Below are 15,712 nucleotides of genomic sequence, written 5' to 3' on the forward strand. Positions count from 1 at the left end.
TCCCCCCGCCTCTGCAAACGAGACATCCACATCCGAACCGTACCGTGTGCTGCCATCGCTGCCAGAGAGCCCCCCAGTGCTCCCCCCGCCTCTGCAAACGAGACATCCACATCCGAACCGTACCGTGTGCTCCCATCGCTGCCAGAGAGCCCCCCAACGCGTCCCCCGCCTCTGCAAATGAGACATCCACATCCGAACCGTACCGTGTGCTCCCATCGCTGCCAGAGAGCCCCCCAGTGCTCCCCCCGCCTCTGCAAATGAGACATCCACATCCGAACCGTACCGTGTGCTCCCATCGCTGCCAGAGAGCCCCCCAACGCGCCCCCCGCCTCTGCAAATGAGACATCCACATCCGAACCGTACCGTGTGCTCCCATCGCTGCCAGAGAGCCTCTCAACGCGCCCCCCGCCTCTGCAAACGAGACATCCGAACCGTACCGTGTGCTCCCATCGCTGCCGGGGCTCAATCCGGCTGCCCCAGTGTCCAGGCTCAGGGATCAGTCCTCATTAATATACCCGATCTCCATTCAGTGCCTCCACATCAGAAATGACCCCACGACATGGCTGGCTCAGCTGCGCTCCTTGGCCAGCGAGACAGGCTCCAGAATGCAGCAGGACATGTGAAACAGAACCAGCTGCTGCAGCAGGGTGAACGGGGTGCTGAACACCTACTGCTGAGTTACACCGTCACTCTGGTTAACACAGGACGAAGGTTTAGGATTCATACTAAACTGTTTCTTAATCACAGAATCACACAGAATCACAGAATCACAGAATTTCCATTGAGTGCTCAAAACTCACTCAATGTGATCCATAAATTAAAGTATTTTCCTATTTTTTTTCTAAAAAAATAAAGCACAAGAGATGTATACCAATTGACCCTGTAATTGAAAAGCAATTGGCTGGAAAACTTCTGAAATTGGAATTTTCTAGCTCTTTTACATCTCACTCAAGATAAATCCTCTTATAATTTAAGTCATAATTCCCAAGAAAAAAGCCCAAGTCATTAATTATGCATGTACAAGTACCTAGAGGAAATCCCAGCACATATTCATATTTTGCTACTTTAAAGTATCATCCAGAGTCTCTGAGGTGTTGAAGCCACAACATTTCAATGGGAGCGCGTGCTGGGCTGAACCGGGCCCTGGATCGCACTGCGGAGCTGGGCTGAGCGCGGCACCCCTGCCGGACGCTCTGCCCTGCGTGACCGCGCGAAGAACCGCCAGGAGAGGGGATCCGCCTGGGGCCGGCACGCGTGAGGCAGGCTCACGTTAGACTGAGCCTAGGCCCGCGGCCTTTACGGCTCACGTTAGACTGAGCCTAGGCCCGCGGCCTTTACGGCTCACGTTAGGCAGAGCCTAGGCCCGCAGCCTTTACGGCTCACGTTAGGCAGAGCCTAGGCCCGCGGCCTTTACGGCTCACGTTAGACTGAGCCTAGGCCCGCGGCCTTTACGGCTCACGTTAGACTGAGCCTAGGCCCGCGGCCTCTACGGCTCACGTTAGACTGAGCCTAGGCCCGCAGCCTTTACGGCTCACGTTAGGCAGAGCCTAGGCCCGCGGCCTTTACGGCTCACGTTAGGCAGAGCCTAGGCCTGCTGGAATGAGAACTCTGGTGCTGATTTGGAAGCATTAGCTTCTACCTGTGGTGCCAGTAAGAGGCAAAGATCTTAATAGAGCTTTTATTGCACTTGACTTCGCTGCACAGTAAATTCAGGATGCTGACATCACATGTAATTTCAGTGTCTAGTCAAACACTGTTTCACTACATGCTCCACCTTCTGCCTTCTAAAGAGAAATAAATTACGTTGAAAGATGAATGAGAGGAAGAAGATTATTTTTTCTTGGTGGTCTAGAGGTTGCTTAATATATATATAGGTAAATAAGCTTCCAGTGCAATCCTGCTTCAGCATAACTAAGGTGAAGAAACTTCCTTCCTTAACAGAGTCCTCAAGACATTGAATTTATAGCATAAACCACCGTCCATCACTGCAGTCATTAAAACAAAGGCCAACTGGATCACCGAGCCGCTGTTCTGCTTTTGCTAATCTGTTCTCTGTCACATCTGTTTTCTTTCCTATTCTCCCACAGATAAGTGCTTCGGCTTCTGGAAGTACATGCACACCATTTGTGTAGCTAAGCATTTATTTGGCTGCTATCCTTCACAAAAATAAAGTCCTTCTGACCCATATAAGAATGGTAGTTGTCTTTCATTTCTTTTTCCAATGCAGACATTTTGTGGACAAATATTATAATTATAGGAAAGAAGAGTGGATTGTGGAATCTCTCCAGTTAAGACCTTTCAAAGAGCCGCAGTTACTGCAACACAAGCAGGCTTCTTGCATTTTGGTTTGGGGTCAATGGTTGAATTCCTATTCATGTGAATTCAACATCTGCCAACTTAAAAGCAGATTTCCTTGCGTAGGAACTGGGCAGTTGGGACCGATATCCTGAGAGCACGAGTTCTAAGTGGGCATCCTTGGACAAGAACTGACTTGGTCTCCAACAGCAGATGCAATCACATTTGTTTTAAGTTTAATGGGAAAGGTATCATCGGGGACAATTGAGGCAGGTAAATAACCACCTCTCTGACATCTGCTGGGCTGATACCCACATTCCAGTAAGGCTTTGGTGGTGCACAGGTGACCTCCTGCTGACCTAGAAACAAACACTGATGCATACGTGACAAGTTTTGAATAGCAGCAAATGAAGAATTTCTTTGCTGATGCTGATTGAGAGAGGAGAAGAGCATGAACTTCATGTTTTAAGGACTTTAAGTTGGTCGCCTATTGGACTGATTTTCCATTAAGCAGTCAGGCACAGAAACAATACAATTATCTAAATTCTTGTTTATCTTTGCTGAGCTGCCACAGTTGTGGTTGATGAGTAGACTCAGTGTATTTGGAAAATAAAGCCTATTCTTTTGAAATATTATTTCTGTGCTCTAAAGAAATAAATATAAATAGGTATTAATTTGAGAGCCAGAAACAAATATCAGAGTTTACTGAGAGGATCATAGCTGACAGACCAACCAGCATGAACCCGCAATGATAGACAATGACGGTGTTCATTACCATAGCAGAACAGGATGCCAAATTGTTCTAGGAATTGGTACTTTAGGGAGGCTTAATTAGATTTATGTTGTGTTCAGAAATACAGAATAGCATATGTTCCTATGCCAGCATATACTGTCTGTCCATACCTAAAGGTGTCAAGACTGCCTATCATTAAGTGACACTGAAACTTTCTATAATATGTAAGTCTAAAACTGCAAACAAATACAAATTTAAAAATTACATTCAGAGGAAAAGAGCATCTCGTTAGCAGCACCCTAAAACTCACTTGAGCCTGGTACGGGTGCATGAGAAGCATGGGGATGCTCTCTGGGGTCTGAGTTGCGGGCTATTAAAGCACAGTCAGTTTTGCATTTACAACTGCAAACATTTTAATTTACAATGTTATCATGAGACATGCAATAGAAATATTCTGCAACCAGATTCTCGAGCACAAAATGCTTACACAATATTCCTTTGGGCCAAGTGATTACATTCAAATTCTCTCTCTGCTGTGTGGTAGAAAATTGCTTTTCTTTTAGTGGGAAATTACCAAATAGAATCTGATCATTCTATTTTCCAAACCAAGAAGCTGTACACCTTTTCCCAGCGATTACAGTTTTTCCAGGAGAAAGAGCTGATCTCAGAAACACGAATAAAAACAACAGATAACAGTCCTAAAGAAAATTCACCATGACAGACCCAGTGTTTTCATTACTCTCCCCAAAGTCTGAGTGCTCTGAGACACAGGTCTGCAGGTGAATCAGTGAAACAACGTATACAAATATGTATATATATTCTTGTGAAACCCTGTTCTATGATCCTAATCCCATCTGGAACAGCAGAAGTCTTTCTGAACACTGTCACATATAGGTATCATAATGATTAAGAAATGCATTAGAGGTAGTATCAGGAACAGCTTATAAAATGCTTGTACCTTCATCCCATTGCACATAGAGGCACTTGAATCAGAATCAGATGGGCAAAAAGATAAGGATTTTAAATCAGGAACGGGAGTGAAATGGAGAATGAATGCGTGAAGGCTTGGGACTCACTGCTTCCCTCCAACGTTACTGACAGTAGAGTAGGAAACCAGACATGATAATACTTACGTCATAGCTTGATAAATATCTTCAATTCCATAGCGCATCGCAAATTCATCTACGATTTCTTGTGCGGCGTCGTCAAAGTACACCTTCCAGGCTTCGTCACCTCTCACTTCTGGGATCTTCACTATGCCATTCGATTGAACTTCCGTCAAGTAATGGAATAGATTCTGAATGGAAGAAATGTTTCAAATAGGAATTTTCAGCTTTTTAAGTGGCATTCTGAAGGTATATACTATATAATAGTCATCAATATGTTCATCCTTAGTTGTTTCTTCAGGAAAAAAAGTTCTGAAGACTGGCATTAACTAATAATCATTTGGTAAACACAAAGACACGGGTTTATCAGTGATTTTCTTTTTCAATGTTGACAAAAGAAATTTAGAGGATAGGAGAACCAAATTTTATACTGTCTGTGTCTTTCCTGCTTTTTCTTGCTCTCTCCAAAATACGAATTAATGTAGCAGGAAATAAGCCCTTTACAATTAATAGCTATATTTCTGTAATATACAGAAATGGTTGCATCTTTTTGATGCTAGCAAGCATGTACAGAGCACCAAAAAGCTCATATAAAGTCTGGTATAGGGAGAGCTCAGCTGCCTCCATCTCTTCCCTCTTCTCTCCCCCGCCGGTGGGAGCCCTGCTGGTGTCGCAGCTCCGCCTGTGACCGAGCCTGACGCGCCACCAGCAGCACGCGGTGGGGTGTGTGGAATGAACTTGGCCTGAGCTGCAGCAGCACTTATGTGTTTAACACTTCCCATGTTTTGCAGCTGTTTTTCCTTGTCAATGCAACAACCGAGTAGTAACTTCTGTCCAGTATGCTTTCCTCAACGTACCTCGTGTAGACAGGTGTACTGCACATGGTAGGAAGCAACTTTCTCCTCTCCTTCTATTTCAACATTGATTTTCAATCTAATGGCACCAGAGACAGCTGATTTATCTGTCCGCTTTTCTGAAGAGCAGAAAAATAATGTATTGGTAACTACCACGAACATCTGTATGTCATGTGAAAAGCCTTCATAAATCACTCTGCCTTAAGAAGAACGTTTTTTAAAGCCAGAAGGTCCTGCTGTCAAGAAAAAGGTCTTTATTTTGAAGTACCTCACATACGGCTCAGGCCGTGAAGCAGAATATCAAACTATGAAGAAAATAATCTGTCTTATTTTATCTGCCAAATCCAAACCAGTGCATTATTTAACATTTTTCCCTTTTCAACAGAAATCATTTCAATCTTCTACCTGATATCTGTACTAATTTTCATTATTGATACTTTCCTTTAGTTATGAAGACTTTACCAACTACTACTGCAATCACAGAGCTAAGCTGAACCTCACTCAATAGATGGTAGTTGCTCTCACGTAAAGAGCCGCTCCACCACCTCGCTCGGCTGGCCTGTGTTTCCTGACAAGGCCACGGCCATCCATGGCCACGTTCCAGCCACGTGACTGTCCCGCCGTGTCTCCGGCATTGCCACCAGGTCACAATCTCCTGCCCTAACGCAGGTTTGTGCCTCCTCCTGCTTGTTCCCCGTGCTGCGCGCGTTGGCGTGCAGGCGTCTCAGAGCGTCAGCCGAGCGCACCCGCTTCACCCGGGGCGTGGGAGGCCTCCCCGCCTTCATCAGCTCTGGAGTGAGGCCCTGCTGATGCAAGCCCAGCTTTAGATCAGTTTAAGTCACTAAAGGTTTGAGGGAATAAAATTCAGAATTCATAATGACCCACTTATCTTACCTTTAAGAAAATCTCACCATAAACAGGCCATAAAGCAAGGCTATTTTTCATTGCCAATAAGAATCAAATAGTTCCCTGACAACCTGTACACGTCACTGGGAAATGAAACACCAGGCAGGGAAACAAGGACTGCTGGTTAGGAAACTAAAAACAGCGCGGGCACAAAGCAAGGCTCATGAGAACCGCAGCGCGGGCACAAAGCAAGGCTGAGAACCGCAGCGCGGGCACAAAGCAAGGCTGATAACCGCAGCGCGGGCACAAAGCAAGGCTCGTGAGAACCGCAGTGTGGGCACAAAGCAAGGCTGAGAACCGCAGTGCAGGCACAAAGCAAGGCTGATAACCGCAGTGCGGGCACAAAGCAAGGCTGATAACCGCAGCGCGGGCACAAAGCAAGGCTGATAACCGCAGCGCGGGCACAAAGCAAGGCTCATGAGAACCGCAGTGTGGGCACAAAGCAAGGCTCGTGAGAACCGCAGTGTGGGCACAAAGCAAGGCTGAGAACCGCAGTGCAGGCACAAAGCAAGGCTGATAACCGCAGCGCGGGCACAAAGCAAGGCTGAGAACCGCAGCGCGGGCACAAAGCAAGGCTGATAACCGCAGCGCGGGCACAAAGCAAGGCTCGTGAGAACCGCAGTGTGGGCACAAAGCAAGGCTGAGAACCGCAGTGCAGGCACAAAGCAAGGCTGATAACCGCAGCGCGGGCACAAAGCAAGGCTCGTGAGAACCGCAGTGTGGGCACAAAGCAAGGCTGATAACCGCAGTGTGGGCACAAAGCAAGGCTCATGAGAACCGCAGTGTGGGCACAAAGCAAGGCTCATCTTGAAATCACCCTCTAATATTCAAGATTTTAAAAGCTGTATATTGGTACCAAAGCTATATATTTTGAAGCCCCCAATCTACAGATGCTGAGTTTCTACCTAAATATGTTTGAAAAGCACAGTAAGGATCATACCTAAATTATACCAGACATCCATTTCTCCACTCAGTGTTCTCACTTCGATGATTGTTTGGCCAAGGAAATCGTCTGATTCCTTTTTAAAATGTTGTTTTACTCTAGATTTGATGTCATCATCTTCATCCCATACTCTTACTTTTATTCTGTCTGTGGAGTTATGGCATTCACTGTAAAATAATAATAAAACGCAGAACGTGAGTGGTACCTCAGCTACGTGCACTCGTACTGCTGCCTAATCCATCGTCCTTGACCTCCAGGGACAAACCGACAATTACCACCTATAAGAGAAAGTAAAGATATTAACTTGACTGTGCTACATACACACATGGATTGTGTTCAGGAATGTCACAAACTCCTCATTAAAATTATTAATTAATTTACAATGTGTACTTCTTGATGCTATTACTTAGCAAATATCTTAGGAAAGATACAGTTAGATCAGGTTTATTCATTTAGGAATGCTATGTAGTACATACAGTAGACCACAAAATAGTAGCTTAGAATGCTATAATGCAAAAAGTGACAAAATCTTCAAGAATATTTCTAGTTCGTGGCTGGAAGTTTTGAAACAAACCCCAGCAAGTATGCACAACCACCACACCAAGACAACGTGGCAAGCAGAACAACCTGGGGAAAGAAGTAGCTGCTTTCCTTAGAAGATAGATTACTTTTCTCCAAGACATGCATTCCCTGGTGAGGAGGAGTAGGGACAGGCTGCTGTATCCTAACAAATTCCTTGCAAATTCCAGTGGCTTATGAACTTCCCACAAGTAGAGTGGATTTCAGACACTACTGGACGTGAGATGGGTTCACTTGAAATCTCCAGCGCCCTGTGGATCAAAGTTCTCACTCCCAGCACCGTCCTGCACGTATCTGCACAGCAATGGAAAAGCCCTCTCCTGTTTGCTCTCAGGAGGCACTGCGGGGACCGTCAGCACTGTGCCGCCGAAGCCGGAGGCGGTGAAGAGCCGCCGCTGCCGGCTGGGCAGCCCTGCCGGTCACAGGCCACGTCGCACTCGCACATCTGCACTAACTGGGCGCTTCTTCACTTCATACCCATTCAGGAATGCTGCAAAAATAGTTTAATTATTACGGATCTTTGATTATCTTTGAATAAATATAGCTTTGAGTGCAGCAGCAAATTTTCATCTTCAGTAAGGTCTTAGTTTGACACTAGATGAAGAGATCCTATTTGAATTCTATTCCAAGCACTATCACTGTTCAGTGATCTGTCTCAGCGTTCCCAGCATTAAAACAGTAATACTATAACTTATCTCCCAACTGGCACCCTCAGGGGGGTTCTAAGAATTAATTAGTGGTGGTAATGGGCTTTGGAAGTATAAAGTGCTTTAAATGGCATTATTACTGTCAAGGCCAATCAGTCACCACAAACGGCATGCACGGCTTTCGCTCCGCCTCACCGCGACATCGCTTGGCAGCACACGCGCCTGTCTGCCCGTGTTCCAGACCTTCATCACTGCAGAGATCTCTAGTAGTTACAACTCACGTTGTTCTGTGACCAGCAAAATCAACCCAGCACAGTTTCCCTTTGTCTTCTGACTGGCTTCCCTGCAATCACCTATCGAACCTTCTCCCATAATTGGGATTTTCATAAATTACCTCATTACTCCAATGGACTCCCTGATGTTATTGTGGGGTGAGCTGTGGTGGTTTGACAGGTGTTGCCCCACCTCAGCTAAAAAGGGGAGAGAAAAAATATAACAAGAGGCTTGTGGGTTGAGATACATAAAATACTGGAAGACAAATGGAGAAATTGGGCTAAACCCAGAAACCATTTAATTTTCCTAAAATGTAGCCCTAACAACATTGCCGGAGTCCAGAACTGCTCTGACTGTGCACCCAACAGAACTGTCGCCCAGGGGACTTCTGCAGTGGCGGGGAAGATCCATCACCCATCACGTCTGTGCTGCTCGTACACATCTTGTTCCTGCTTTGCTTCCCAGGGAGATGCTGCATATAGGTCATTAAATGGTACTTAAGTACCAATACCATGTTTTTATTCTCCTGAGACAACACCGATTTCCCTCTGATGTACACTCAGCTGATTAAGGAACATTTATTCAGCTCGTTGGGATGACTGCACTTTTCCGTGATATCCTCATTTGTCTCTCCCACATCTTTTTCTCTTTAACCTCAGATCAGTGAAACATGGTGAGACCGGTTACAACCAGTGGCTTTACTCTCATGTTCATCTCTGTGTGCAGATCTTCAGCACTGAGTCAGCTCTGCTATATGTTTATAATGTTCCTATGCCTGATATATATACATTTGTGATGTGTATCGATTTGTGATGCGGGAAGGGAGGGGTGGATGAACGCGTACGGGCCTGCCCCGTAGCACTGATGCTGCAGGGAGACTAATGCCTGCACAGAGCCGGCTCTGCGTGACGCTCCTCGCTCGCCCAGCGTCCCGGGAGCAGCTCTGCAAAGGGAGATACACGTTTTGCTCTGGTCGCTGGGGAAGTCCGTGCAGCAGCTCTGTGGCTCTGCAGGAGGCTCTGGCTGGGATCAGCACAATCGGCCCAGGGAATTCAAGGCACCGACAGCACACGCTGCCTTCCGTGCTCCTCGTCTAGCCAGCCAGCCTTACATGCTTAGTTACAGCGTCCACTACGGTGTGACGCTGGAAGGTGACACGTCAGCGCTTTAGCACACAGAGAACGAAGGTACCAGTGCTTCTGAAAGCTGGAAATGCTGCAGTAAATGCAGAGGTGCTGGATGGAAGAGACAGTTTTAATAATTTATCAACAATCTGGTGACACTACATTACTTCTGCATTTACAGAATGCAGCAGAGACGTGAAAGAAACCCCACGGCATTCCCGCTTATTCTAATGGCTGGAGTAATAAAAAAATGTAATAATAAACTTAATTATTGTAGCCACATGAAAATTTCATCTTGAGTGCACTGGAATGCCCCAACTGAGCACCTCATCTGAGAGATCTGCACCCAGTGTTCAAGTAATAACCAACTGATACCGTGCGACTTCCAGCAAAGAAATAAATGCAACTGAACGAAGAAGCTGGTAAAGAATCTATGGAGACTGATTTCCCAGTCTGTCAAAATGAAACACACTCAGAGCAGCATTCTCTCCTCACTCTTCAGTACAGACCCTCACACCAACCCCGACTTCGCATACTCTCAGCAGTCAGTCCAGGTGGAGAGATTCCCCCAGCGCACCACACTAAAGAAATATCATTTCTATAGCTTAAAGAAAATCATTTTTCCAATGAAACAGACTATATTGGTGAAATTCTGTAAGCAGTCGGCAAGGTTAGGCTATATCTAAGATTTAACAAAGTTTGCTGACGGGCCTGTGCGACACCTTTGCCAGCTCACTTCCAGTCTGGCACATTTTGCAGCCCCTGCCATGACCGCTCTGATACCAGACGTTACCCGACGGGTCACGCTCTGTCAGGAACGCGCTGTGTCCCAAGGCGATACTTCCAGGAAAGGAACAGCACCTGCGAGTTGGAATTTCTGCACTGTAATATGTCTTTCTGAAAGTAGTTCTAGGAACATGGCCAGCACCAAACTGGCATGAAATACGTTGAAAGCTTAGTCAACGAATTACAGACTGAACCATCGACTCTGCAGGCGCGGTAAACCGCGGTGCGGTGGCAACAGGCTGCGCCACGTGCTGCCCAGAGGCCGTGGCCAACCCAGGGGGACAGGACATGGGCCTTCAGGACAAGAGCCGGGCCCGGGGCGGGCGGGCTGTGCGCCGCCCAGAGCCCTGAGCGCCCAGCTCCTACTGAGGGCCCTCCGCACCCCGGAGAACTGCCGTGCTGGATAAAGCCACGTCTAACTTGCGTGGGCAGCACCTGAGATCAGACAGCACCTATAAGTCAAACATTTGGTATGTCATGTCAAAGTCTGGAAACTGTTACTGGAGTTTCCCCCAAAATTGCAATAACTAGATATCACCAATAGATCTCCCAAAATGCATAATTATGAGCTGTATGACTACCATATGACAAAGTCACGATAAACTTCTATGCTCTCTCCGTTCAGAACTTGCCTATTTATTAATGCTACTAATATGCATGGTATAGACAACAAATATTTTCAAATTAAGTAATTATTTCACTTAGTAGCATTATATTACTTAAATATAAATTTAAAAAGCAAGAAACAACAGTATCTTCCATACTTACAAATAGAATTTTTCATCCCACACTGGATTCAAGTTTCCAAAAATAGTCTTTGTTCTCCGCTTTGTTTTGCCAACTTGCACAGTGACGTAGGGGTCGCTGGAGCCGGTTTTGTCCTTGGCCTGTAGCCCCTGAGCACAGAGCACTGCAAGGGAAGAGAGGAGCGCGCCTGAGCCGCGCAGCCCGGGCAGCGAGCGGCGGCCACGGCGGCGGCAGCACGGCGCGCAGGCCCTGCGCGTGCTCCAGACGCAGCTTCCCGCAGGACCTCCCGTGCTGTCGCTCTGCAGCCAGACCGGGCCTGTCCCGCTGCCTTCTGGACTGCAACGTTCCTCAACGCGGTTTAACAGAGCAGCACATTACAGATTCCCCACAGAGTACAAAGCAAATACTTTTTTGCCATGTGTAATTCAGACACTTTTCTCAAACTTTGGTTTAATCTGCATGGCAAGTAATATAAGGCTGTTCTACAACCTGGTTTGAGACTAAGAATTCCCTAAAATGTCCATATTTCCAATTAGATAAATAAATAATGATTCCCAGAATTTCTCCAAAAATCGAAATGACATTCTGAAGTAAAACATCATCGCATTTTAAAAGTCTGCGCGGTGAGCGATGAAACTAAACATGAAGGGCATGGTTATGACTTTGGTGTTTGTTTTTCTCATGTGAGTGATGAACCACGAGAATTTTCAGAATACTTCCTATTGTGTCACAGACAGGATGACAGTTCAGATCAGTTATCATTAATGGCTTACGTGTTTGTGAGCCTTGCTGACAGTTACTGTGGGTGTATAGTAAATGTTTGCATTTTATGGCAAATATAAATACACACGATTTTATTTTCCATCATAATTCATAAAACTGGAGATCTCAGGAGGAAGCAGAACTGTCAAACAGCAGCCTACCAAACCCGGAGAGCTGCGTCCAAAACACTTGCTGTGTCTCCCAGCTTTAGTGTTTTGCACACATTATTTAAACCACCCGAGCAGCAACACTCGGTGAACGTTCTCGAAGGTCAGTTGTTGTGGGTAACGGAGCTCCCTCAGCGTGCTCAGGAAATGATCGCACGAAAACGGCACCTCTCACTCAGCAGATCAGCTCCGGGGGTGGTTTTACACATCTCATTCCTGAACAGACCAACTCTTAGGAACCAACTAGAACATGATTTGTCTTCCCTATTCACCGAAATCCAAAGGGAAACGTTTAGAAGGCAAGGAAGTGTCCCTCTCCTATTTCTGCAGGAGAATTCAGTGGCATCTTAGAAAATGTCTTCCAGATCTCTTAATTATTCTACTGGCCTGAACACGAGGCAGCCCAGAGCACCCTTCCGAGGCGGAACGGACAGCACGTGAATCCAGCGTTCCCAGTGCCCGGTGCCAGCCCCCGGGCTCAACAACCGCTCTGCCCAGCCCCGTGCGCTCTCTGGCCCGCGGGACGGCGCCCCCTCCGGCGGTCCCGGGGAGCGGGCCCTCCCGAGGGCACACGGCGGGGATCCCGCGATCCCCGCCGGACACGGGGGAAACAGCGTCACAGCGCGGGTGGCTGACAACCGCAGGACACGCTTCCAGAGACCCTGGAGGCTCCATCCTGGGAGAGTCCCAGAGCCACTCTGGACACAGCCCCGGGAAAGCTCATCTAACTTGGAAATGAGCCCTGCTTCTAGCAGAAAACTTGAATATACCGCAGAAACCCCTTCCAAGATCCCTTTCTAAATTATTCCATGATTTATTTATTAGGTCACGATTCTGCAGAAATCGAGTCAGTATGAGTTTTACTTCTGAAGGAGAAGAACCAAGCCATCCAGCAATATAACTGAGTTTTGTACCAACACTAGTAAAGTGATGTTTACCCAGATAGAGCGTGAAAACATGTGCAGGTTTACTGCATAACTTGCTAAAATAACGCCATCCATCTGCTCAGGGTACCCTCCCCACACGTTCTGCAATGAAAAGGGCAGTAAAGGACACTCCTGTGTTTCTGAACAGTGTGCGTGTGTTTGATCTTGCAGAATAATTACCATATGTAGAGGTGTGAACCACCAGGAGCTGTTTCAAACACACCTTTTAGGCAAGTTGCCGTTAAATAGTGAGAAAAATATGTTACTTGAGTATACATTATTGTTAATTTTTAAAATATAGCTTTTCTTTCACTTATTTTTAGGAAAACTGCCTAGTAAAAGCCAAAAATAACTTCCTAAAGTTTATCTCCTTATCCCCTGTAACAGGAATAATGCAGATGCTAGAGAAAGAGAGAACATTTAATATACTTCTAATATCAGAAGAGGGCTTATTATTTTTCATAACATTAAAATGAAATTGAGGTTAATTTTGATGTGAGATCTAAAGGACCAGAGTCCTTTAATGCTTCACATTACTGCCTTTCAATTCGTTGGTTATTCAGTTTGACACCTACTTGTCTCTATTCCGACACCACACAAAGTCAGGTTGACCTGTGTAGTCGGCTGAGCTTTCATTCAGCCGTTTTGTGCTGAGGCTTTAATCCGAACGCTGAAGGACCTGGGAATCTTCGGGAGAAGCCCGGCTGACGCAGCTGGAGCAATCCTGAGCACGTCCTGCCTGCACGGGCTCGTCCGGCTCAGCATCGCTAAACCAGAGCACACCCGCAGTCAAGCTACAAGAAGGGACAATGAGTTCCAACCCAATGGGGCCTGAGCTGCAAGCTGCGGCTTTCTGAGCGTTACAGCCATTAAAAACCTGTAAACGCTCCTGTGAACTTTAGCTCTTGCAATCGGTGGCAAAAAGTTCAGCGCCAGCACAGCAGATACTGGCAGGAGCAGAGGAGGCACCACGGACCATTCACTTGTCTTTGTTCCTGGAGCAGCGCGATGTAAAGCAGTTTTGCCAACAGCAGTAACTTAAAACTCTTCCAGGTAGCACGCTATAAATTCAGCCATTATAAACACACCAAGTACGCAACTGAACACATGATTCAAGCTCTAATCATAATAGATCATATTCCTGAACCAGGGGACAGGAAATAAAGAGCTCTCAAAGCAAACATTTTCAGAAGAAAATGTACCTGTGATGGTAATTTTTGCTGACCATTTGGACGTTCCATCCAGAACACTCTGTTTTGCTGCTTTTGTGTATTGTACAAAGTCTTCTTTGGAAATATTAAACATTTCCCGGATCACTTCAAACACTTCAGGTCTATTTTTCTCTCTAATTTTCATTCTTTCCTTCATAGCACTAATAATATTCTGTGTTCTATCTTCTGCACCATGTTTGGAACTTTTCTCAGCAGCTCCTGAAATAAAGGAAAAGATCAATACTTTGATTAAAACGTTGCTATCGTAGTTCTTTTTCTCCTCTGAAGTCTCCAGCCAGCGCTCGGCACCGCAGCACTCGAGGGAGAGCTGAGTTTCGTCTGGGTGATATGAAGGCTCTTATTTTTGTGATACCTAAAATCATCAATTGATTTAGTTTCACATTAAAATTCGACTTCAGTCATGTATTTGTTATACTAGAAATATCTGTTGAGTCCATGCTATTCAGTACTGGTCAGTGAACACCCTGAACAAGTCAGGAACTGTTCTGACACAATCAGGCACGCTGATTGTGCAGAACCTGCAGTATGTGCGTCTGTCTGCTCCGCTCTTTTCCTCTGACACTAGCTAAACTTCAACAGTGCATTTATGAACAGCTCTTCAAGTAAAAACCACCCCGTACTAGTAGAAACAGTATTTAAAGCAGATAACGTTTCCACCTCATTTTTCAGAGACTCCTGCTATCCTCTTTCACAGTGGAAATCTCGTGAATAGTGGAAAGAAACACGAATAGCAGCTTCGGATGCTTTCCTGACTGCCTCGAGATACACCTCAATATTTGCCAGTGCTGCCTGCACTCATGGACAGCTTTTCACTCCTTCCTGGAACAGTGCTCATTAAAAAAACATCATTACCACAAAAATCCATTTAAAGCAGCATTCACAATGTACTGGATGTAATAATTCACTGGATTTCAGCATTTAGCTTAGTGTGGCATTACCCTGTCAAACAGCTCCGTAATGCCGACCTGCCATCCCCAGCCCGGACCAGCAGCGCACGCTCTGAACACCGCGCGTGAACAAGAGTGCGGCGCGAGGCGCGACGGCAGCAGCGGCTCGTCCGGCGGCTGTTGGAGCCGCTGCTCCACACCCCGCCCCCCGGAGAGCAGACACAACACCCTGCCCAGGCTGCAGCTGGGGAGATTGAAGGGCAGGCTTTTCCAAGTATTCTAACACTGGAAGCACCTAGGCAATTTCTCCAAAGAATACTGTGTCTAGCAGACATAAAGAACGTTCTGGAAAGAGTGAGATGGGGATATGGAATCTTATGAAATCTCATTTTGCAAATTCATTGTAGGAAGAGTGACGTGAACCTGCATCATCCTGCTCTTAGGAGCTGCAGGCCAGGGACAGGATTCGCGGGAGAGAACTGCAGTCTCCTTCCTCTTATGGGACAGGAAGATGCAGATGCATTAACAGCTGTAAGCGCCACGGCAGTAGAAAGCAGAGAACCTTCTAACTAAACCAATCTATTTTCAAGTAAGAAATGTATGGCTTCGCTCCAAAGGCTTGTGCCGTGCAGAGAGAAACCTTATGGCAGAACACAGCGGCTGCGGGGCGGCTCTGAGACGCAGCAACACTTGCTGTCTCTTGCTGACACACTGGCAGTGATCCCTAACTCACCCGGAGTGTAAC

The 15,712-nt window shown here is 46.3% G+C and overlaps 1 protein-coding gene across 1 annotated transcript in view; it reads right to left on the reverse strand.

Annotated features, from left to right (window-relative positions):
- UNC13C (unc-13 homolog C) overlaps positions 1-15,712 on the reverse strand; it is a gene marked incomplete at both ends in the record, with an annotated part of 82,664 nt that overhangs the window by 40,769 nt on the left and 26,183 nt on the right. The window contains 5 exons of the mRNA XM_080351315.1: positions 4,162-4,325; positions 4,992-5,107; positions 6,835-7,004; positions 11,015-11,156; positions 14,051-14,278. Of these exons, the coding sequence (XP_080207441.1) occupies positions 4,162-4,325; positions 4,992-5,107; positions 6,835-7,004; positions 11,015-11,156; positions 14,051-14,278 (820 nt within the window). The remainder of the gene's footprint in view (positions 1-4,161; positions 4,326-4,991; positions 5,108-6,834; positions 7,005-11,014; positions 11,157-14,050; positions 14,279-15,712) is intronic.

Source organism: Nesoenas mayeri (genome assembly GCF_963082525.1).
Source record: "Nesoenas mayeri genome assembly, chromosome: 11".
Lineage (NCBI taxonomy): Eukaryota > Metazoa > Chordata > Aves > Columbiformes > Columbidae > Nesoenas > Nesoenas mayeri.